Source organism: Syngnathus floridae, chromosome 4, assembly GCF_059516105.1.
Source record: "Syngnathus floridae isolate MCC-2025c chromosome 4, RoL_Sflo_1.0, whole genome shotgun sequence".
Classification (NCBI taxonomy): Eukaryota; Metazoa; Chordata; class Actinopteri; order Syngnathiformes; family Syngnathidae; genus Syngnathus; species Syngnathus floridae.
This window is the reverse complement of record NC_142416.1, coordinates 16,347,242-16,373,252: the sequence shown is the minus strand read 5'-3', so window position 1 is coordinate 16,373,252 and position 26,011 is coordinate 16,347,242. Positions and strand designations below refer to the sequence as shown.

At 40.9% G+C, this 26,011-nt stretch overlaps 1 protein-coding gene across 12 annotated transcripts in view; it reads left to right on the top strand.

The window, feature by feature from the left end:
- The window catches only part of LOC148399464 (nuclear factor 1 X-type-like), a 120,711-nt gene that overhangs the window by 16,925 nt on the left and 77,775 nt on the right, over positions 1–26,011 (top strand). For 2 of the 12 annotated variants that reach the window (XM_088374302.1, XM_088374297.1), the window contains exons 1-2: positions 6,469–6,966; positions 14,409–14,492. In XM_088374302.1, the coding sequence (XP_088230428.1) occupies positions 6,964–6,966; positions 14,409–14,492 (87 nt within the window). In that variant the 5' untranslated portion in view covers positions 6,469–6,963. Of the gene's footprint in view, positions 1–6,460; positions 6,967–14,408; positions 14,493–19,437; positions 19,638–26,011 lie in introns of those variants that run through there. The other 10 variants (XM_088374308.1, XM_088374309.1, XM_088374303.1 and 7 more) reach the window with 9 other exon arrangements.

Sequence of the window (26,011 nt, the reverse complement as noted above, 5' to 3'; positions counted from 1 at the left end):
CATTACGAGATAAAAAAGCTCAGTGGTATTCATTTAGCAAGAAGTTTATTATTCGAGTGCTTATTTGCCATTTAGCTACATGGAAGTCAAAATATCAGACAAGTCCTCAGTCTCTGGACTGTGTTTTTGGAAAATAATCTTCCTGCCCCCCCTTCCAATATTGCAATTATGATCTAATATGCAATTTCTTTTCAAGGTCCAATACATCTAAATTATTAATACAATTACTAAATTGGAATAATTCTTAAACAGCACCTAAAAATGAGTTAATAATGTGCTTATCTGCTTTTATCTTAAATTTAATGTTGATGTACTGGAAAAAGTACAACAAGGAGGTGTGCAAAACTCAAGGACAGATGGATGCAAATGTCGAGAACGGTGCCAGAAAAACGATGGCGCTATCTGCTGTCATACGCCATGCTAAATAAACGAGGATGAAGATCTCAAGTCAGATCCCAATAAAAGAAAATAAACTTTGGGGGTGGGAAAAAAAAGTGGCGAGAAGCGCGTGTTGTGTTTGCTCGTTTAATTTTGAAAGGATGAAAGCAGACAGGCATAAAGAGGGGCAGACGCGGGGAGATCACAGCGTCGTGTCGCGTATTGGCGAGTAGCGTGCCGCACAGTCTGCCACCTAAAGCAATAAATCTGAAACAGCATAATAGATAAACGCAACTCGGAACACAAAATACCCTGCGAGGAAAATCTAATAAAAAACGGAGTGATTAAGTGGAATCAGAGCTCTTAGGCTCTATCTGGAGATGAGGAGGGACTTAGGGGGGTGTTCGCCACACAAAGACCTGAACGGGCCAACACAACAGATGAGAGAGCATAGGGACGGGGGCCCGGGAGAAGCAGAGAAGCGAACGACAGATAGACAGACAGACAAACAGACAGAGGAAAGGAGCGATGGAGAAGAGAGACAAAGTGAGGGATGGATGGGGCAGTGGATCAGAGAGAGCCTCTAGTGTGTCTTGCTCTCCCTTTAAACCACAGCCAGGAAAACAGATTAGGACTCCGCTTTTCTCCTGGGGCAACACACACACACACACATTCTCATTTTCCTCCACAACCATTCAAATAACTCCTCCCAACTTTGACACTGACCCGCCCCGCCCAAAGTGGTGCTGATGCTGCCTCCACACTTTAAGGATGCTGCCAGCGTTTAGGCCCGTTTAGGTGGCCCACGCAGCGGTGGGTGATGTTTGCTCACCATTTAGCACACAAAGATGCACAAACACACTTTGGAAAAGCAAGTGGGACAGTGTGTCCTTGATAGATAGAGTTTGAACTCCGTTGGGCATGCAAGTGGATTTGGCAATTGATACAAGTGTGCGTGTGTGCGTGATAACATACACACAACACAGAAGGAAGTGGAACAGGTTGAACGAGACATCGTTTCATAAGAGCAATAATCAAAATTAAAATGTTTAGTTAAACATGAAAGTGTCCGCTTAATTATGAAGAAGAGTGCTTCCTGGTGTTACGTCATTTAATTATTCATGATTACAGGGCGAAACTATTTTCACCAAAAGTATGTGGAACATTCTCAAATTCTTGCCAACCTTTTCTTAATGTCAAATTGCTTTAGGCCTCTCGCATAAACCTGAACAGGAGGCCAAAAGATTTCATTTGCTTTATTTTACAGCAGTTATTCTCATTGTCAAAACATTAGCGGGATAATATTAAAACAATTGCCATGGAATATGAGTCATGGACGAACCTATTACCGTTCGATGAGGATCTGGATAAAGTTGTTGTACTGTGGGAAAAAAAAGTAGTTGTGTAGTTGTGCCCATTTTACTCTTTGCCTTCAAATTGTTTCAGGTAGAGAAGCTAAAACTTTGATCATTTGGAGGATTTTAAATAAAGTTATGTAAACGATTCATCGGCGATCAAAAATAACTCAATTAATTGTTGCGCCTCGATTAGAGTCTTGGGGAAATGACTCAGAATAGAGACTGCAAAATGTTATACAGTGGTCCAAAAAAAATATGAATCCAAGTTCTTCTAAGCTTGTTTTAGAAGCATCCTGATTCGGGACATTCCCAGTTTGTGTGTAAGTGCGTGTGTGTGTGTGAACAACCTCCTGCAGGAAACCGCTGCTGCATGGCTTCCGAGTGTTAACCTCTCCAAGAGTGTGGAGTGGGAATGTGATGGGCTGGCAGCAATGTGCTTTGGAAAAAAAAAGAAAAGAGGGCACCCTCCATCCTATTCCCCTGTGCCAGGGTTGAGCATTCCTCACCCCTCCAGAGGCAGCGAGCAGCCCCCTCCTCTCTCTCTCTCCCTCTTTTTTTCTCTCTTTCCCTCCTTCTATCACTCCCCTTTAATAATTCCCCTTCCGGCCGCACTTGCTTCAATTCTCAATCATTTCCTCGCTTGACTTCCTTCCTGCAACGATTCCCCCGCGCCTTTGTGGCCGATCTATTAGCATGGCTGCGGGTGAGCGTGCGGAGGTCCAACCGGGCCAACGTTTGGACATTTGTGATGCTAGACAACACTTGCGCACTGTGCCCAACTGGCTCACCCGCTAAAACAAAAAGGGCCTTGTTTGTTTCCTCCTCTCGTTCGCCTTGCTGCACTCCGCAAATGGAGGCACAAATATCTCAGGACTGTTTTTTTGCCTTGTTTCATCTGAGAGTTACGATTTTGTAGTGGAAGAAATAGATGTTTATTGAATTGGACTGTTGACTAATAGGAGGCACTACATGTCGGGGAAAAATAGTCCAATGCTAAGATGTTTCCCCTCAGGAATTATTAGCATAAATGTAGCTGTAGAAAGATTTAAGAAAAGAAAAGAAAGTGAGTTGTAGGTACTACTTTCCTTTTCTCATCTCATTTGAGCTTTTACTAAGCTTGAAGGCCACATTGAATGATTTTTTTTACCATTCTGACAACATTTTGAAATTTTAAAAAGGATTATCCTCACATTCCTCTTGTACTTTTCCATAGTTTCATGATTGACTAAAAAAAGAAAATGTGTTTTTTTTGGCTGGTTGTGCATTTTGAATGTTTACATATGTGTTGTTTAGCATACTAATGAGAATGCCCATAATGCGAAAAAACGATTTTGAAAGATTTCTAGTAGTTTATTCTTTTTCTAGATGAGTTGTGCTGTTTTGGTATGATAATATATCTTTTTAGCACTGAAGATTTGATTTGAAATGACTGTTTTCCAGATATCCCACAAATGGCCTTGATTGCGGTTTTTGTGGGGTAATAGTCAATCGCAAAAAGACATTGTAAATATGTTAATATTGGTAATATAGTTTTTGAACTTTTTCCACCAGGTTCAAAAAATGACATAAATTGTAAAAATACAGTAAAGTAGTAGGCCTAAGTGTATTCCCAAAAAGTAGCCTCTAATATCGCTAATTATAAGCCACTGTACATGATGCATTATTATGCTTGAATATGGAAAATAAAAAACAGCATTAAATAAAAACATACGGCACTAAAGTTAATGCTTAATTTTGATATATTTAATTGTTTATTGTTTAATTTGATGTTAAGAGAGCATGCCGCTGCCTTTTGAAATTCCTCCAGCATCAGTTGTCACTTAATTCTTGTACCCTTTCAACTTAAATCCCGCTTATTTGATTTTATTATTTGTATCATTGTGCAACAAATAGGGTTTTGTCAAAATTTCTTGGTGGTTTCATTTTATGAGCTCCCCATATGAAGCACATTAAATTACCTGTCGCTGGTTATCTATAGCGTTCTTGGCTCGATACTTGAACACATATTAAATTCAATATGTGCAAAAGTGTTGATAATAAGTGTTTTGAGGTTAGAGAAGTTGTGCTGGTATGTAGTGACCAAGTGCTTCAAGGATGTATGCATGGGCTTGGACTTTCTGAAGCTGATTGGGCCTCTGCGTGCATTTCAGGTCATTGCAGGACTTAATTTTTCTTATATTGCATGAGAGAGGCACTTTTTAAATATTATTTTTATTTTTTTCGTTTGTCAAGAAAGCATTGCTGCTGCACAAAGCCCAGCAACAGCATGTATGAAATAAGCAAAACGAGGTCAATAACAAACAACATATGGCGTCATGGCGAGGCACCATACATTATTATTTAAGCCACATTAATTGTGCGTGTGTGCCCCCAATTTTGCATTATTGATTAAAGTCTTATGTTTTAATCAACAAAAGAATTTTTTTGATGAAAGCATTTATATATTCCACCTCTTCCATCTTTAAATTTGAATTGGATTAAATATCCTGTAAGGATTTGGTTGCGACAGGAAATTGATTTTAACATGTGTATTTGATCTTACTTATTGATTATATCTGATATCAGTGAGTATTACCTGCAATGTTTAATACTGACTCTAAAGAAAACAGATTTTTTTTTTTTTAATGAAAAAAGAGCTTGGGCCTTCAGTGACACAGACTGCCAAAGGACCTCGTATCACAAAAGATATGAATGGAGATGGCCATTTGATTATATTTAATTCATAATTACATATAGGCCTATATTTATTTAAAATTAATCTTGAGAGATGCAGTTTGGTACCCCCCCCACAGCTCCTCAAGCCATTAAACTGGAATTTCTCCAAACAGGCCAATTTCCTTTACCGCAGCTCCCATTCACTAAGCGTCTACGTCAAGAATGGCATAATAATAATAATAATAATAATAATGATAATAATAATAATGATAATAATAATAATAATAATGATAATTAATTATCGTGCACTTTTAATTGGCAGGTTTTTGTTTATCTTCACAATGTTTATTTGGGGAGAACAGGCAAAATTAATTGACATTAAAGACCAGTAAATAAATTTACAGATTCAAATGAATTAAGTCAGTTGCACTCCTCAGCAATGTTAATCTTTAAAATAACAGTAAATAAATACAATGGAAAAAAATCCCCAAATTAATTTTGAAGGGAAAAAGTCTCACATCATAGACACAATGTAAAATGAATAAAACAACGTATAATTGTTTCTCTTATTGTAAAATAAAATAGCCTAAATAATGTTTTATTAATTTTTGTCAACAAATTAGAAAAAAATCTGAAGTGTGTAAAAAACATTTTTTATAAACATTATAAAAGATTCTTTTGTGTCTGTGTGCGTGTGTGTAGGTTTGTGTGTGTGTGTGTGTGTGTGTGTGTGTGTGTGTGTGTGTGTGCGTGTGTGTGTGTGCGTGTGTGTGTGTGTGTGTGTCACGAGGCCTCCTCGCACATCATCCTGCTGCACTTCTACACTCCTGAGGTTAAATAATACAAATGAGGCCATATAACCCCCCCAAAAATTACAAATTCGATTGGATAATAAATAATTGACGTGACCAAATGTGAGAGGAGGTCATCTGTAAATTATTGAGGAGCCGTCATATTGCAGGAATGTCTGCATGAAACACAGATAACGACACATGCACAATTTGTGCAAATCAGAATTTAAGTGCACATTTTGCATAAATCAGAATTCAAGTAAGGATTGGTGAGGTGTTAAAATATATGACAAGACAGAGCACAAATGTAAAGCTTTTTTAAATCACAATTTGGGGATATTTATTAAATGTAGTGTTCATCAATATAATCAACTTAATCTATTTGTTTGTATGACACACTGACCAAAATTGTCCTTTTCCTGTATTATTATTATCATTATTATTATTATTATTATTATTATTATTATCCTGGTACTGAAGTGTGGAGAGGAAGGGCTTTGCATTCTATGCAAGAACACAGCTTTTGGTCAAACCCAAGTTTGTAGTCTTTCATGCATTTATAAGAATTGCAAAAAAACAACAACCTTTGACTGGTAGTGTGCACATATATTGTTGATATAAATTGATTTATAGCAAAATATTAAAATGAAAGATTCCTCACTGGGACTCAAGGCTAACTAAAATTGACCATGCCAGACTCTTATGACAAAAAAAAAAAAAAAACAATGGAAGAGCCAACATTTCACTGTGAACCAAAATATCAGTTTCACCCAAAGCCTTAATTTTGGGGACCTCCTGCTGTAGAAGGGAAAACTTTTCTTGGCGCACTTTGCCTCCTGATTGCGCCACATCTGAGCCGTGCGACTCGCGCACAGACTCACACACGGGGCGGGAGGAAGCCTAATCCCCGCCGGTGCTCCTAATGCTCCTAAAGCCGGCAGCTGCTCGCCGTGCCCGCTCCGCAAACTCCGCACGGCGTTTATTAATAATTCACCCCTCCTCCTTACCTTCACAGTAAATAACCACTTTGTGGTGCGCGCAAACTGTGCGTGTGTGTGTTTGCGGTGCGCTATTTTGTGGATGCTCGTTGTTGTTAACAATATTACGCATCAATCTTTTTGAATGCATCGATTCCGCAGCAGCTCTTTCATCTTTAAGGGGGGAGGCGGTGAGGAAACAAGGGTGCCCCCCCACCCCAGTCGACGTGCAACTGCGCGTTGGGATCCACGCACATACACACGCGGGGAGAGAGAAAGAGAGAGAGAGACAGAGTGGGAAAGAGAAAGAGAAGGAGAGAGAGCGAGGTGCGAGTCTAAACAGATCGGGCGCACTACGCGCGAAGCGGCCAACACTTCACTTAATAATATTTTTTCTAAGTAGCCAGACAGAGCACAAAGGCACACCGACTTACTGCGCATCCCGTTCCATTTGTATTTTCCACTTTTTTTGCGTGCGAGGAGCAGAAGCGGAGCAGTCTGCACAACTTTGGCCGCACGTACGACGACACTTTTGGCGCGGACGTCTCGCAGCATGGCCGAGCGGCGTTGAAAACCCTCGAAAAGATTTTTTTTTTCTCCCGGTCGTCTTTTTTTTGCTGCATTCTCGCGGAGTGGACTCACTTTTTGCGAGTCTCTGATTATTGTGTGTGTGTGTCTATGTGTGGAGGCTTCCGGCAACATCCAAGAGAGCAAGTCTAAGTCCCTCTCTCACTTTTTTTTGGAAGCTGAACTTTTTAAGGAAAATGGGGCATTGAGAGTGTTGGCAGATCTCCCTGCGCTATAATGGTACGTGCTGTGTAACTCAATAGTTTGCCTTTGTTGGCGACGTGGACACGAGTGTGTGTGAGTGTGTGTGAGTGAGAGAGAGAGAGTGAACGTTCAACTAAACGTTGTTTGGCTGCGTTTGAGCTTTTGAGCAATTTGGATGCAGGCCTGTGCACACACCTGAGTGTGTATCTGTGTGTGTTTAGATCAAGCAGTGGCGCTATTCATTTCATTTTTGAGAAATTATCCAAGTGCCTAAATTGGAGGAAAAGATACAACAATTAGATTAATGCTTATTTTTAATTCTATAATAGAATTTTTCCCAAGAGTTTTCTATGAGGTGGGTTAAAAGAAGAGCAAGCCAGATGAACTGATTTAACAGACTGTTTGTGGCCCGCGGGCCGCAGGTTTCTCACCCTGTCTAAACTGTTAAGGCAGTGATGATTGAAAATGAGATTAACATTTTTTGATATAGCTGATCTGTTTAAAGAGAGCTGTGAAAAGGATGCAGATTGAAGATCTTAGGTATCTTTATCGAGTTATCAGGTTGTTTTTTTTATCTGTACTACTGAGCACTTCATTTGTGTACTTGACGACACGCTGCAGACTAGCATGCAGGGGGCGGGGAGGTGAGGCACACAGAGAGTCTTTGTAACCCCCCTGAACAAGTGTTTTAATAGCCCCAAAGAGGATGTGAAAGCACCAATGTCGAACTATGGAAATTAGGCAAACCTTGTCCCGAATGAAGTTTTTTTTTTTATCCTGCAGCAACCCGCAAATGCCAGAAGATTAAACTTGAGAAAATAAGATAATGAAAATTTGATAATTGCAAATTTCTCCGTTTGTCATCAGATAGGGGTCATTGCATTCAAAAGCATGCCACTAAAATATTTTTTGGCTTATGAAAGAATAAAAATAAATTAGAAAAATAAAAATAAAAAAGCATCCATATTTTGGATATGTCTAATTTGCATTGGGCAGTTCAATATGATACCACTTATGCGATTCATAGGATAATTTAATACCAATATGATCCAATGAATGACAGTAATGACTTGTGTTCGTAATTGTCATGTTCAACAGAGCGAAACACAAAAAATAGCTGTTGAGATTACGTATATAAAGGACCTTTATTAAATATTTCCCAAGAGGCCTCATCTCAAATTCATTTGAGTTCAACCTGCAATTTCTTCACATTCCAACCAGGGTGCCATGGAAAAAAAAAATGTTCTTTCGAATTTACCAGCAATCTCTCTATGACAGCGACATATAATGACAAGCAGGACAATTAAATGCCCCACCACTAGATGGCAGATGGTCAAATTAACTCATGAATCCACCTGTTGCTATATACATATAGATTATTTGAGATTTTTCATCTTTGAGCTATGAACTGAAGTCAAGCGTAGCGTCATACAAGTATTTAAAGATTTAAACAGTCAGAGCAATCAAAACCTTTCCAGAGGCAAGATAGGATGATAACTAACTCCCATATTTAATTTCACTACCAAATCCATTTTATGCCAAGATGGTGTTGCATAGCAGAACATCATCATCATCATGTTAAAGGGGGCGGGGCTGGCACGCCACCTTCATTATTTCATGGGATTAAAAGGATTGTTATTTCAGATAAGATATAACCGAGTGAGCTATTTCATACAGTATGATTTCTTCAGTCATGCTATGTGTGCTGTAATACAACTCCTTGTTTCCTGCCCTTTTCTGTTAACGTGGCAAAAAAAGGATAACACCTTTAACGACACAAAAGGAGGATTGTACTAGTCCAGACCTCTTTGTTAAAAGCGTTTGCAGACCAGGAGTGAAGAGTTGTAAAATGCCTTGATGTCGTCACGTTGGGAAAGTTAGGAGAGTGAAGATTAGGTGGTTGCGGGTTCGATTCTGTCTGGAGTTTGCATGTTCCCCCCGTGCCTGCGTGGGTATTTTCTGAGTATTCTGGTTTCCTCCTACATTGCAGAAACATTTATGGTGGGTGAATTAAGTGCCCTAAATTTTCCAGTGTGAATGGTTGTCAGTCTATTTGTGCCCTGTGATTGGCTGGCAACCAGTTCAGGGTGACCCTAAAATGTTTTGCATGGTTGTACAATTGCGTCACTTATGTTGCTTATATTTTACATACATACATTTCATATTTGGAGTTTATATCATTGTTGCTGGGTGAAGGGGTCAAAAATCAAATGGTTTCATTCATTCTTTGTTTTTCAATGAGTCAACCAAACAATGGGTTATCCAAAATATTTTCTGCCAGGTACGGAATTGACATCGCCCGCCCTTGAAATGCGCCACATTTTGCAATAAAACACTTTTTCGGAAAACAAATGTAAAAATGATCCATTTTGATCTATATTGTCTATTAAAAATAAAACAAACACATTTTATTGAGGACGCTATGGTTCAAAAATGTGATATTTTGTCACGTCAACGTTACATTTTGGCATAACAATCCAACTTTTTCCATGACCGTGCTACATTTTGCCTCAAAAATGTGTGGTTTGGCCCGTGTGAAGTTCCTGGCTAAGGCCACACTGGGAAGTAAGGCCAGTGGAACTCGGGTTTATCTGGTGTACAGAGGTGGTGTGGAGTGCAAGCAGCGTGGCAGCAAAAAATGTTGTGGCCTGGAACCTTCCGTGTTACAATTGGCACGCCATTATCTAAAGGCAGCAGTTACGGACGAGCCTGTCGAGCAAGATCATGATAGTTTACAGGCAGCGTGCCAGTCTGAGCTGATGTTCAGGTGTGTCACAATGTGTGCAAACTTGTTTCCCTCGTAGAATGTTATCTGCTTGACTTTCACGATCAGCTCAGGTACCTGTGCCCCCACCTACTTAATAGCACACTAGAATTTAACTTTGTTGTGTTGCCAGTGTTCTCGTTTAGCACTCCTGCGGGGAAAGTACAGATGCAGGCCAGATAGGAAAGCACTAAGTAGGGATTATCGATATCACTTTTTTTTTTTTTCCAGACAGCTACCAGTACGAGAACTCTACTGACAAATAGTCACAGACACCGATACTAAGTAACCGATACCAGGTGTACTTTTAATTTGTATTAAACCAATGTCGTCTAACGTTGAAGACCTTTTATTTTTTTTCTGACAAAAGGCAGAACAGTCACGTTGCGATAGTTCAAAATAAAATACAAAAAAATCACTCTGATTTAGGATTCATTTGTAATTATTGATTGTATTTTTAATTAAATAAAAATTGTGTCCCAAAACGTCATGTTTATGAAAATGCTGTGTTATGCCTGGAAAGTGATAAAAAATATATATTTAGCCACAAAAAAAATTACAAAAAATTACACTAAGGAATGAAAATTCCCACTTATTTTATTTGCCAACCATAGGTTAAGTTTTGGTAAGCAAATTTGTCATTTTATTATTTTAATTTTGGAATGTCCTTGTTTTTTTCTCAAAGCAATTATATTCATCCATAAAGATTCATATATTTGTGCATTTTCTGCACTGTAGATTTAAAATCTGTTTTGGAGTAAAGAGAAAGAAATTAATATGGATTCATCGATTAATGGGCTAAATAATTTACGGATTAATCGACTATTAAAATAATCGTTTGTTGCACCCCGAAATATAATTGGGTTAGCTCAAAGTATGTTTACTACTAATTTCAGTAACTATGCTGTAAGACCGGACTTGGCCGTACTTGTGACCTCCATCACCCTCAAGTGGAGTGAAATCATTAAGGCCCACTCATTCATCTACTCACCCTCATTTTTTAAAGGAACCCCATCCGATTCTCATCTTCTTTCTCACCCCCGCTCATCCTCCTCTTGAGACGTCGGTGTGAAAAATAGCATTTTTCCAACATATCTCCCCGAGGTAGCTTTGGCAGGCGCTCACACGGCGGCCGCGTCTGCCTTTCAAACATCCCCCTCGCACTCGGCGGAACAGATCGCCGGTGACGCCCGCCTACCTGTCCGTCCGGTGTCTTTTGAAGAGGTAGCCATCTTTTGCAGCTTAGCTGGACTTGCTTTGTGTGTGCATGCGACCAATCTTCCATTGTCCCCTTCTTTTTTTTTCAACCTGACCTTCAACATGGACAATTTATGCTCATGGCTAACAAATCAGGCTAATAAAAACTCACTTGCCTCACCTCCAAAGAATTTGCCCATACAGTGCGGAATAATACTGTACAGGAGTGACAAAGAGGACGTTAAATACAAAGCTCTTCTTTTGTTATACTTTTACAAAACGATCCATCAGATGGCTGAGACAAACAAAAAGTTGAAAACAAAATCCAAATCGCATCCTCATGCATATTTCTTGAGTGGGGGAAATGTGTCTCAATTAACACATTTGCATGGGGTGATGATGGCGGACTCCAAATAGGTCACTGACTCAATCTCCCGCCTCCGAATCTTCCCTCTAAAATGTTAATTAAGGAGGGCTTTGAGATTTTTCTGCTCAGGGCTGGCCATATGGGCCGGGCATATGTTATATGTATATATAGTACAATTTATAATTCATACAGCACTGCAGGAGGGAGCGTTTGAGGCACTGCTTTTTTTTTTTTTTTTTTTTTTTACTACAAAGGGGAGTCAGTATGTTCGGGCCTCCCAAGTGGCAGGTAGCGGAGCTTAGCCCATTTATTAGTTTCATGTTATTCACTGTTCCACAATGGGATCAACACCTGTTTCTCTAGCGAATGACTTAAAAGAGCATTAGAATGGCTGAGTGCCTCTTGCTTAATAGGAAATGAATGCAAGACATCCATTGTGTTTTCACTCAGATTACATGATGTTCCATTCAAATGTAGTCTGTATCAGGCGTGTGGAATCTCTTCTGTCAGGGGTCAGTTTAGTCCTCCAAGGGCCTGCTGGCTTCAATTCTGTTCCCAATATTTTGCCTTGTCATTGTGATAATGTATGCAATCAATGAGAGGGATGTTGGTTGTATTTGCACAATATAGATACAACCTGATGTAGGTCTTCGTTATATTGTTCCTGTAAATATGTCATGTTCTGCTGCTCTATCACACTTCATGGTTTATTTGTAAACAGCGGGGATTTCCAAGTTTTATTGGTCCCGTGACCACACTCAAAAAAAAAAAAAGAATGTGGTTTTCCCAATAGCCCTCTTCTGTATTGCATATTATAAAACAGAGTAACAGAATTGACTAAAATGTGAAAATTCTCATGGTTTGTGCAGCATGATTAATGTATCGCACTGCTCTATTTGATGTGTGCACCTTGGCCGCTAGGAGGCAGTATAATGTATAAGTGCAGATACATAACAGTAAAAACAGCTTAGAAAGTGACGGAATAATTAGTATTCTTTTTCACAGTGGATTAATAATTTATGGCTGGAACGAGGCTGATCGGTTTTGAAAAATAATCACATTTGAAAATTGCTTTCTACCACATTGTGATGTTGATTTGAATTTCATTAATTGTGAGTATTGTTATATTGTCTGTCCACATGTGTTGCTCCTCCATTTGTATTGAAATCATCCATTGCTTAAAGGGTTTTAGTTTCATTAGCTCATCTAAGGTGTTTTTTTGCATTTTGGGTTCTGAGCAGACTTTCATTTAAGACAAAGTCATTTGGTCGGTTTAAATACACAATCCTTAAGTCAGTTTATATGTCGTTTTGCAGTAAACTTAAACTGGCTGTGGCAATATAGAGCTAAAAACCTACATTTTGAAGACTCGTTCAATATCTGCCAAATTGCTTGTTGCTGTAAAAGTGAGTTGAGTTGACTTGTTTAGGAAGGGGAGTAAAACTGTAAGGTTATTTTTTAGGATGGTCTCAGCTGTTACGAAGCAAATCCACCCTTCCCTTATGATTTGCTGTAAAAATGTTTAAAGATTAAAAAAAAATAAGATTCAGGGGGGACTAAGGAAAGCACCCCCTGATTGATTATTTGATTGTCATAGCAATGGAGTCCAATAACATTTGTCCTTATATTGCCTTTGGAAATGGATGTTGCCTTGCACATCCCCAACTGAGCCAGTTGTCCCACTGCCACCCTCCTACCACACGTATTAATCATCAAAATGGGCCGCGGCAGCCAATGGCAACGACTCCATCGACGTCACTTTTAGGCTCCGTGTCGGCCAATCGGGTGAGGCTTGACGCCGCACCTGACCTTGTCTCCGACCAAGACGAGCCAATCGCAGAACCCGCATCGCACACCTGATTTGCCGTTCTCCGGTTGGCTGGCGACCGCTCCTGCACAGGTGCCACAAATCTGGGCGTCCAATCGAAAGCAATGTGGCCTGGCAGAGGACGACGTCGTATAATACGGTGCGACGCAGTCGCTTCTTATCAGCAGGCCTCGATCCCGCCATCCAGTCGAAACAATGGCCAGTGTGTTTCCCCTGTAAGCAATGTTTATGCACTAATAAAGATGATTAGAAAATCACACAATTGCCAAAAAATGGAAGGTTTGTGAGTGCAGATTATCTGTAATAAAACAGCAAGGGTGGAGGGGGGGGGGGGCGCAAAGGCCTCTCATTGCGAAGGATATGAATAGCCTTTGTTTTCGCCACAACTCGCGGCTGTGCGGTCTGCCAGCGTCTGGCTCTTATTATGGGGTTTGTGTCTGTGCGTCTGCTTAAGTGGCACGCACGTGGACGCCCGTGTGCATGCGTGCCGGCATGTGTATGTAAATATGTGCAGGTGATTATAGTTTTTTTTTTTTTGTATGTAGCCATTTAAACAATGTCCTGGTGTCGTCGCTGAATAAATGTGTCACGGGGTCCCGGCTGGCACAAGAGCGCCTGTTTGCTTTTTTATCCGTTAAAGTTGTGAAATGAAATAGGATTTCGCAGAACGCCGCGGCGGCTGTGGGATTTGGGCTCCCTTCGGCTAAGCGGAGCCGGGATAGCTTGATCCAATCAGCGGCACCGACTGCGAGGAGAGCCCATTTCACAGCGCCCGGCTCTGCCAGAAGTCTGTCTTGCTGGCCTGCTTGAATTAGAATACAAATGAAGCTCGCTGAATGCATACATGTATGTATACAGAGCTGTACTTACACACCGGGGTGGATTGAGATGACGCTCAAGCTTTGCTCTGTGTCGAGAAAATAAACATTTGCAAAGACGTAGTTTTCAAATGACAATGTAAATTTGAAGTGACGTTTCCACACTTGTTTTTTTTTAAAGCGATTGACACAAAGGAGATATTTTGCTTCCTCCCAAGGTTAGATTGACAGCATACTCGTTAATAGCATACTGGCAACAACAACAATACAGAAAATATCAATGAAGTAACGTCATGCCTGCGTGAGCATGAATTCAATTCAAAAATTTCCAACCTCAACTTTAAAGGTTAGCAGGATTATTAACTGCCTAACCAGATTTCTCAAAACAAAAAGATCCGCATTTTTCCCATTTGTCAATTATTTTGGGCTATTTTTCTGCAACTCAATGATGCACATAACCAATTTTGATAATGACAATTTCATTTTTTTCCCTCTGTTTTGCAGGCTACCGATGCTTACCTGGTGAACGACGATCCTGTCAGAGGCCCAGGCGTGCCTGAATGTTTCCTTGTGTCTGATACATACAGGGTATATATACACAAACACACTCACACACACACATAAACGCACACGCACAAAATCGAATGAACCGTACACAAGGGATTCATTTTCTGGCCATACAAACAAGCCGAGTGGATAAAAATGATCTACCTTGACTCACTGTAGTTGCATTTTTTTTTTTTTTTCGACAACCTCATCCCACCCCAACAACATATTTAACACAGTCAGCACTATGCATGTTCTCACAGAAATTTAGATGAATTTTCTGTAACTGATTGGGACAATTTCACATTACCACTGGCTTCAAACAATTTCAAATGTTAGTATGAATTTCTTTTGCATGAAAATTGGAACCAAGCGTTCCAACCGAGTTCTCTAACGTTGTGTTGCATGTTGCATACCGCCGGTGTCATTTTGGTCCAAAAGTCTCATCCCGTAAGCCATAAAATGATGCATTACGAATTCCTTGGCATGCATGAATGCACCTTAAAATTGCGACTTTTCTGCTGTACATTTCATTTTTTTCCCCATGTATCAACTATGCTCTGTAATGCGGATTTGTTAAGCCGTATTTTCATTTTTAATGGGACTAGACGTGTTCCCAGCTAAAGCACAATAAAGTATTGTGAAAGAATTTTACAAGTGTTTTAAACACATTTTAAGTATATCCCACAATATAAATCAGTGGCTTTACCCTCAAATTGTTATAATTACCTTTTGTAGGATTTTTGACATTTGCTTATTAAATTCCTTATAATAGTAATTTCCCCCCGTCATAATTCATTTTTCATTTTGGCCTTGATACGACTTCATACAATTATTGACATAACTGCAGAACGTGCTTCATGAAGATGTACACATCCTGTTTTATATAAACAAAAAACGTGATATAATCCAAAGCAGCCGGACTGAAAACGTGAGCTGCCATTACACACGGTACACACTTAAAAAGCAGCAGGCCCGCCACATTGCACACAGACACACACACACATGCACACACAGTGAGATTGCAAACAGACCCATAACGTCTCCTGCGTACGAGATGCTTGTTAGCCGTAATAGCCAGTCTGAGTACATATGTAGTGTACGTCCATGACTGGTACGCTGACATAAACAGCATTTGAAATGGAGCCACAACAAGCCGTCTCACACGTTTGGCCCGCTAATGGCGATATCAGCCTTGGCTTTTAACGTACAGCGTAACCACAGGAGATGGTAAACATAAAATGCGCGGCCAGCGGCGCGTGTCAACGGGAGACCACAACACGCTCGAGTGTTGTCACACCATGTGGTTTTTCCTCGTGTGGCAAACACAGTCTCGGAAAAACCGCCAGAGCTCCAGGGAGGGGGCTTTTCTTCAGTGTGGCGGTCAAGATGGAAAACATGGAGTTTTTAGATGCAAACCTGAGTTCTGGTGTTTGGTAACTCCGCCTGCGGTTGCTATAGTTTGTGATTTGGCTGCCGGAGCGCCTGCGTCGTGTTGAATACTGAGATGGGCGTCTAGGCTCGACTCCAGCTACACACAAAGAGGCCTGCTGAAGTCAGACACAGTAGAAGAGCCATGTAGAATCGAGCGCGTCATGGTTGGGAACTGGACCGTGACACCTTTCCAAACTGACCTAATCCACATCAGTATTAAATCATTTTGAAGGCCAAATTTTTTCTGGTCATTGATTAGTCGTAAAGTGCACACAATGAAGGGACTGCCCACCAACCGTGGGCACTGTAACCCCCCCATGTGATGTTACTCAGCCAATCAAATCGTTCAGTCGGGGGCAGCTTTATGCGGATTGGGTGTGTGTAAGGCAATCGGCGGTTAAGAAGGTTCAGAGTACGAAGAATTGTACTTTATATACAGCGTAGGAAAATAATGTTACATGTTGCTGATATTAGTGCACACGATAATATGTGAATTATTCTATTTAGTAGTCCTGCACTTAAGACCTTTGACCTGCACCATCTCAAATCCAAAGGGGTCAAAGACAAAATGGCTCCCCCAAATATTAGCATCAGAATATTTTTACAGGTCTTGTAGTTGAAACACACAAAGATTTTGCAAAAAAAGGCACCATAGCAAAATATAGATTACGATGTTAATATAAAAAATACAAAATTAAGATCAAATTCCAAACAAAAATGCTTCTCTTTTGCATTAGCCAAAATAAACAGTTCTTGTCATCGTCTCAGTTCATTGTATACTGCTGAGACCATTTAAAACTGTTGTTGCTAACCAAAACAGCAGCACAAAAGCAGTCTAGACAATAAATATAGTTGCTGTTGATCCTAATAGAATTTTAGAATTATACCGATTTTACCTCATACAATTTTAGTGTTTTTCAAATGTATATCTATTGAAAGTTTATACAACTGCTTACTCGAACAAAATATTTGAATTTAAATCGTTAAGCATACTATACCTTACGATGTTCCGGACCTGGGCTCAAAGACATTTTACTCTGGGCTGAACCTTTAACTAAATACCGCCGATGAAGAGTGAAAAGCCGAATAGTAGGAGAGAAAAGGAAAAAGAGAAAGAGAAGAGGGTGTGCGACAGCTTTGGGGTTTGGAGCTGTGCCTTGCTGGGGTGTGGTTTGGAATGAGGAGCGACTAATGGAAAGAAATACACTCGGCCCCCTTCACCTTTTTCACTCTTTCCCCCATTTTTCTTTCCACTCTTACTTGCCTATGTAGTATCTTTGAGCGCAAGACGAAAGAATGTGTGTGTTCATGCGTGTGTGTTTGTGTGTGCGCACACGCTGCGGTAAGTATCCCACATAGGCTGAGGTCTCGTAAAGCTCCATACCCCCCCCCACTTTAAAAACTTGGCATTGAAGCACCGGGGTTACTTCAACCTCCAAGACCGCACCCTATAGCCTGCATTTACACACATACACACACGCTACACAATGTTCCCGCGCACACACTCGGGAGGCAGGGGCTTATGTGTAATTGCAGGCACTCTGCCTGCATATATGAGTTTGATTAGTCCGAGGAGCAGGGAGCGGGTGAGGATAAAGCCGAGGCTGATTAGAACCAGAGAGTATCACTTGCATACAATGGGAGTCACATTGAAGCAGCTTTGGACCGCTCGGTCCAAGTTCAGGTATCAACTGTCCGCATATGTAGTGGCTATTATGCACAGCACGCTGCAAAAGGAGCTAGACATTGTTACGCTTTGGAAAAAAGAAAAAAAAAAAGGAGGCGGTTATAAATTACAAGTATCCAGAAAGCAAATGTGCATTTTGCAGTAAAACGTTGTTGGTTTCTTCAAAGCATGCCAGGAGGTCCGTAGAAATAGATTTTTTTTTTTTTTTTAACATTCTAAATATGATGTGGTGTCATTTATAACTAACAGGCGACGTTAGCGTGGCCCCTCAAATCCGCATTGTAAAAGTTAATTCAACGCAAATTTTGGTTAGTGTTGGAGCCAGCCGTTTCCCGCTACTGTAAATTCAAAACTGGTTGCTGTCGTCTCATTGCAGTTACACGTTAAGCGAGTCAACATTGTCTAGAATTAAGTTTGCCAGGGTCCAGTGCTAAACGATGGTTTACTTTGCTAAGACACATCCACCAAGAAGAAATTCGAACATTGAAGAAAACAAAGTATAATTCATATTAAAACCAACTGTATTAACTTCAATAACAAATGTCAAAGGAGTACCTCAAGGATGCGCCTTATGCCCCCTTGCCCTCATTTTACACTCAATTTTTTGGCATCAGAAAATTGACATTTATCTTATTCATGTAGATTCTACTTTGGCTGAAATCTTAGAATACATGGAAATGGGACCTTGAAAAAAAATCATATATTAAATCACGATTGCAATAGTGAGGTGTAATTTTTTTTAAACTACTACATACTCCTATTTAGTTGGAATTTTTGGAGTAGCAAAGTGGTCTAGTGGTTGCCTCACAGTTCACAGGCTCATGATTTTATCTCCTCTGTGGAGTTTGTGGCAACTCCAACTTCCTCTCACATTCTCAAAACATGCACGTTAAGGTCAGTGGACACTAAATTGGCCATAAGTGTGAATGTAAACGTGTGAAGATACATGTGTGTACCCCGTTTCTCAGAATGGATGCACTAGCCCACCCTATTGAGGGTAAGTAAGGACGGAAGAGAAATTGCAGTCGCTTTACATATTTGTTCTTGTCTAGTCGTGCTTTTGAATGTCAAATGTAGTACAGACTGACACAAAAAAAGTCAAGCTTTTCCTTTAACACGTGATGTTTGTCGAACGAGATGCACTTCAACAACCTTTGCACGGACAAACTCAACATTAGCTTACAAACAATCCACAAATATGGCCAACATTCAGTATCGAGAACGTAACACACGAAAAAGGTTTGTCACAGAAATGTTTTAGTGCATATATTGAAATCATTATAATGTCGGAAATGTTTTTTTTTTTTTCGTGGTGGCACTTTGCATAAAAAGTGGAAGACCTGCTGCAATTCTGGAATAGTGACTTACCTGCCAACAGATGGGGACTGTTGAAAATGATAAATGGACAGTTTAAGAGAGCTTGTTAAGTTAAATACAACTCAGTTGTTTGTTAAATTGTTATTGGGACATTTAGAAGTCATCAAGGGGTGTCTGACAGGATGATAACATGCATGGAAACGAGGAAAAGAAATGACATGTTTGGGCATGGGTCTTATTGAATGCATTGGAAAGGGAGCAAAAAAATTAGATGGCTTGTAATTGCTATAATTATTCATTTTTCTTCATCTTCTTTTTATTTGTGCAGAACATGCACCGTAATGGAAGCTTACGTGTTTCATTAACCACAGCCTTTTCATTCTGTTCAGTTCTGCAGAAGAAAAGGTCGGGAGTTTTCGAAGTTCTAATAAAAAACAGTCGACGTACAGTAGAGTACAGTTTTGCATGGGGAGGGGAGGGGTGGGGAGTGAGAGTGAGGGGGGAGGGCATGAGCGAGGGAGGGAGGGAGGCAGAGCAGAGAAAAAAGTTTCCCCTAAAAGTTGGTGCGGAGCTCGGCGGCACAGTGAGCGAGGCGGGGTTAGAGCCTGCACCGAGCCACAGCACCGAGCCTCGGCCAGCCTTTGCAATGCGGCACCGCAGCGAACCTCCTCCATCCACGTTGACTCGCGACCGCTCCGACCGCCACCTGTAGACTCTCAGCCATGTACTCCCCTTACTGCTTGACACAGGTACGCACTTTTATGTTGTCCTTTAGCAAAAACGGAAAAAAAAAATTTTTTAATCGCTTTGTGGCTTGTCCCGTTTTCCGGTCTTGTGTGCCTGCCCGAGGCTGTACGCCGGTTGCAGAGTACGTGCGAGCTGCCGCTTTTTCGCCTTCCTCCCCTCGGAATTTCCTCCACTTTTGCCGTGCCACTTTTCAACCTAAGATTCAGCACTCCTTTTTTTTTTGTTTTTTTTAACAGCGCTATTGCATTTGACGTTCCAGTGCGGCGCTACGCTATCGAGAGAAAATGGCGCTTCTCCCACTTTATCTTTTATAAACCTATCACGAAGTACAGTGCAGTACAGTAGATTAGTGTGCAAGTGTTCTGGTTTGACCCTAATTAAAGTGAACGCAAGTTGACTTGAAACCCTACCGACAGGTTTAACCGACTTGTTGCGTTCACGGACCGAGGAAGTGGGAGATGAGCCGTACGCACGCTCTCGTTCACGGCCAAGGGCGAGTTGGCGCTGTCGTGGTGCTTTCACGGTCACGGTGGACGCCCTCATAAGCGCCCCCCCACTCACGACGTATTCACGGTCATGTCATTATTAGTCGTGAGAATGCGTTTTGCGTGCACGCGTGGGTATGTGGTGCGTTTAGGGCGCGAGCGGAGGGATTAATAACATTTTGGAAGCACGGCGTTTTCTTTAGTGATTTTAAAAACCTTTTATTTTAATTATGTTAAATGAATAGCAGGTATTACATTAACTGCATGAATATAATTCATTAATTGCATGACAGTATGCATGTGGTGATAATTTTGTCTTTTTTTAAAAATTTTCATAACTACAGTAATGTTGCTTCAACCTATTGCTGAAGTTAATAAATATGTATGTGTGTGAGTGATAGGACACATTTACTGTTTTAAAGGCCTTGTAACGCATATATTGTATGTTATGCTAAAATATAAATCAAGTTGATTTTCAAAAATGACATTATAGATAAATTCTGTAATAAGTACGCACAATGAAAAAAAAAGACGAAAGTCCAGGATCTGGTTCACCTTCACTTTCAAAGCATGTTGCCATAATAATCATTATAATTTCCAAATGCTGAGATTTTTTTAGTAAGTAATAGGTCAATGATTGTTTTGATGTGATGAATCACACATATTAGTATTGTTTGAATTATAAAACATAAATTTAATAAAGGATCACAATAAAGGTCATGTTAAATGACCTTTTATTTTTTTTCCAGCTCTTTATGTTTTATATAATGCAGATTTGAAAAAATGTAGATTGTGCCTTTTAAAATGAGATTGTACAACAGGCAAAAGCATTTTTTTCCCTACAGTTTTAGGAAATGTTCCATATTAGGTGGAACATTTATACCTTAGCTTCACACACCAGTTATTTTTTTCCAACAACCTTTTCCATGCCTGATGTTGGATTTTCATTACTCACTAATCAGGTGCTACCATCACGCATATTGCGGCAGTCATTACTGAAGTACTTTATCATTTCTACACTTTTTAATAATTTTTCAATAATAGCAATTTTCACCTGCCGGTTACCTTTTTACTGACCCAAAACGTGCTATCCACATTTTTTCCCCCCAATTAATTTTGAAAGCTCTATTCCATAAATCAGACGAACCGTGTCCTTAAACACAGCAGTGTGTTGCGTGCGTGTGTTCCCGCGAGTGCGCGCACGAGAGCTCCACATGGAAAACATGTGGATTCCCTCTCAGTGTTACTTGAAGAAACACATTTCCTCTGCCCGTTTGCACAAGTGAATCACACAATTTTTAATCACTCTTGTATATGTTGAATTAATCACACCACTTGTGTCCTTTAAACGACTCCTTACACGTCCCTTGACCTTTCTGCCGTCTGCCTCTCTGGCATAAGGCACTGCGCGTGCATGTGTGTGTGCGGCACATTTCCTAATCAATATTCTATTTGATTTCTGCATATTTAGTAGAGACCATTTGCAAGCCTGCTGCTATGAGTGTCCGAGTTCCCGCCGTCTTTCCGTTAATTAAAATGAATTGGCAGATATGGGCCACGCAGTGCATGATGGGCATGTTTCAGAAGATGAATATCAAATTTGAAAAAAAAAACCGTTGTTGGTCATTTCTATTCGCTTTTAATTTGGAAGCCACACTTTTTCTGTTGAAGCTGCGCACGTGAAGATACGCGCGCACCGTGGTTTTGCGTCGTACGTCGTTCCCTGATCATACCTCGTTAAATAATTAAGATTTATATTTAGAAAAAAAAAGTGGTGAAGACAACCTTTGAGTGCATTATTAATAGTGCTAAAGAGCTTTGTTGGAAATGACCGTGCCCGAAAAAGGTGCAGCCAAAAATATGGAACTTTGGCAGCGGTTCACAGTCCTCGTGACGGAGAAAACGTATTTGCATAAAGTTTTGATGCGATGTGAAGGTTGCGGGGGCGTCTTTAATTAAAACTTTTATGTGCGGTGTTTTCAAATCAATTATCTCAGCCTCCAGTTAAGTCGCCGCCAACGCTGCCAACTTTCGAGTCTGCGTGCAAACTAATGAGATGCACAACTTGGTGCAGGAGATTGTGCAGCGCACTTTAGGAGGGAAATAAAGAACTTTTATTCTCTTTTATTCTCACTCATTAGGGTTTGATGTCAAATTATGTATGCTTGTGATTATTTTTTCATTTCTTATTTTAATGGGGCTTTCCATATTGTTGGTGAAAACTTGCTCAGCCTGGAATGCATACCCCCCCACACACTGACGCTGCAGTTATATATTTATTTATTAATTAATTGGGAATGCAATATAGAAAATTGATGAAAAAAATATTCAATTCTGAATTTTAACCTGTTATTGCTCCCAACATAAAAATTATTGAAAGATGTTGTGAGATGCTATTGAACAGTGGTCAATAGCAGCATATCATACCAGTTTGCAAATATCTTGCCATTATATCTCCGCGACCTTCCTGAAATGTTTTTCTGTCCGTAATTTTTATTGGCTTTATGATATCTCAGTGGATTTTTTTAATACTTTATGAAATATGTTGGGTTGCTTTTCTCTGAACATTTGCACATTTTTGGAAGGAATATGAAAAGCATTGTTGAGATGCTTGGTTGATTTTTTGTTTTTGACAAGAATTTTTTATGAAGAATATGTAAAAGTAATTTCCAGCTTGAGGTGTTTCTAATTCTTAACGCGTCTTCCTCCACATTCACATAATTTTTTTCTTATGATTTTTGGCACACTGTTGCATTAATGTGAAAGATTGATTCAAGGAAAATATTTTCTGTGATCGTTGACGGCACTCGTGAATGCTTGTCTCAGCATTCACATACCCGCATTTTTTTTTTTTCCCTTTCCGCACAAAAGCACCAGTGTGAATGTCTGTCACTCATCATCCCCTCCCAAAAGTATTTTATATCCACAAAAGCATTAGTGTGAGGTGACGTGCGAATGCTCGTCTCTCAGCATCCACACAATCATGTTAAGGTACACAACAGGAAAGTGACAGAATGATGTAGAAAAAATTTGATTTGGGACACAAAAGTGCAAATCTGCGCATCTTTTCCGTCATAGCATTATTTCCAAATGCTTGACTCTTAGCAGCCTGTGGCATAATTGAGCAAAAGCTTCACAGTTTGTATTGTTTTCATGGCGCCCTAAGTATAAAGTAAGGTAGACTTTTGTTATTTCGTAACATGTTGCGGTCGCTCACTAGCTCAGGGCAGGCCGAGTAAATGCATTGAAGAATAGGTTTGCTGTAGTGGAAGGAAGGCCGGCTGAAAAGTGGGCAGACTTCGGTGCCAGGACGTCAGGCAGGCGGTGGGATGCAAGCCGGCAGGCGGGCAGGCGCAACCCAGGGGTACATTGTGTTCTTTTTATTTATTCATCCTTCCCTCTGGTTGCAGACCAGGCCCACCTTACGCTGCTTGGCCACTAAAGTGAGAGCTGGTGGGCTGCGATGGGTGGATGAATAGATGCTGGAGAATGGCACACTTTAGAAGATTCATTAAGATGGCAAAGGAGCAAGGAAGCATGATTTGTAGACGGGTTGTTTGGTTAAAAAAAAAAATGGGAGTCTTGGAGGTACGCTCAATTCAGCAGTGTGCTCATCCCTTATCTGCACAGTCTCCCTCACTGCCCATTGAAAATGGATTTATCAAGCTTAACCGAGGCACTTGGCACGGGAGAGTAATAGGTGGCTGTCCCCGCCATGCATGGAAGTTATTGTGTATGCAGATATATGTGCACGCGTGAGAATATAGCCTCCCTCTTGCCTCCCAGTGCGGATTAGCTTTACGCTGATCTGCGGCCAGTGGAAGCGGGCGGCCCCTATAGCGGTCTTGTGTTGTTTTGCGATATAGTTGTATCGAGCGGTCATGCACGCGTACTCTCGGCAGAATCTGAAATTAGACGCTTGCCACATGTGTTGCACGCAGATAGATACAAAAGAAAAGTCAATCGCTTTGTGCGACCGCCTTCTTTTGTTTGAACCTTATAGCCTTGCTCAGGAGAATGGGAAGTACCATCGCTCGTCACGTGCAATCGTTTAATCTTTATATAATGGTGTACCTTGTCACATAAAAGTGCAGGAACTGATTTTACCTTTGTCCCACGTGTGTCATCCGGCGAGGCTCAAACTCAAGAGTGTGGGAAAGCGAAGTCAAATTCTTTCAAATAATAATATTCGATTTGTCCAAACATATTATTCCGATTAATATTGCGGGATGTGAATTAATCAGCTAAATCCACCTATTTTGTTTCTACCTCAGGCGGCGGCCATTTTGCCAATTTCCGTCAACTAAAAAAGCAAAATGCACCTGTGGAGTGATTCATTTTTAAATACCTACGAATCTGTCGGAGACATTTTGAATTTTTACCCCAAATTTGATCTTTCTGTTGTTGCTACTTGGAGCTTTCACCAAACTGTGCCACTTTCTACATTTGAGACTCACAGGCGGGACAGCAAAAACTTTCATCCATGAATTAAACATAGCAGCAGCTGATAAGATGATCAGATGGTGGAAACGTGAGTCGCCCGCTCCGGCGCATCCCTCCTTTCGCAGCTGCCGGGGGCTGACTCCCCCCTTCACCTTAGTCCTGCTTGTCAATTAGCTCTCTGTTAAAAGAGGAGTGACGGTTAGAGCGAGATCGGCATTGTTGGGGGGGGGTGAGCCGGCCTTGTTGTTGTGTTGTTGTTTGTCTCAGGCGGGCTCCTTTTTCTCCCCCCCCCCCCCCCCTCCTTCCCTTCGTCACCTATTGGTGTGTTTTGCGTTCGTTTTGATTTTCTCACAGGGTCTTTTGTGGGGGTACCCCCCACTCAATGGGACAATGCAGCCTAGCGTGAAATTAAAGCTCTTAGTTAGTTTGGAGTTGCTCAAAAGAGGATTTTACACATGCATGCATTCATCGAGCCTCCCATACGCTATAGATATTGCTAATTAGAGGAAGTACGCCCTATGTCGAGCATCAAGGGCCCAATTAAAAGAGTACCTCTGTGTGCAAGATCTAGGCCAGAGAAGCTATGAAAGCATTTCTATGCGTGCGTGTCTGTGAACCGTATGCATGCCTTCTTAATCCAGGCGGGAAGAATGTGAACCAGACTGATACGAGAAGTTTCATTAACATATGCAACGAGTAAATCAAGGGAAGACTTGCGTCGCGGCAGACGAGTGTCTGATTGGAAACAGACTCGGGGCCGCTCCTGCTGACTCGTCCAAGTCTTGTTTTGGATGTAGTCCACACCCAAGATGTCTGTCACGCACGCACATTCGATTTAGTCCGTTTGATTCTACGGCCGCTTTATTTCATCGCTCGGATTTGTCGGAAAAGTCTACTCGCTCTGTGATGTTCGAGAATTTTCGCAAATTATACATCAAGAAGGTTGCGCAACCGGGAAATTTAGATCCCAATGAACTTTACATTGACGGATTAACCACACGACCTACATAATTTGTCACGACTTTTTCGATTATTCTGCCGTCGTTAAATGTGTGTGTGTAGCACGGAGGCCACACAGCCTGAGGGAGGCGGTGGCTGAAATATCAAACAGACCTCATAAATGTAAATGATAAAAGTAGTTTACCAGCATGAGATACTCCCCAGTATTATGGAGTCATTTGGAAGAACGCACAATTTCCTCGCTGTTACCGGCGAGGGCCAGTTGGTGAATTGGACATTGTAGAACAAAGTGTGCTACTCTCTGATCCCACAGCTCCCCACTCGCTCTCACTCTGTCTCACTCTCTCTCCTGTCGAGAGTGCTGGCAGCTGGCCAGGGGTGGAAAAATCTATAACCCGTTGCGTAATATCATATCTTTACCTCAACTGAACTGTAAGATCCACAGTTGTGGCGACAGACAAACGTAGCTTAAGTGTGCACTCATGCTT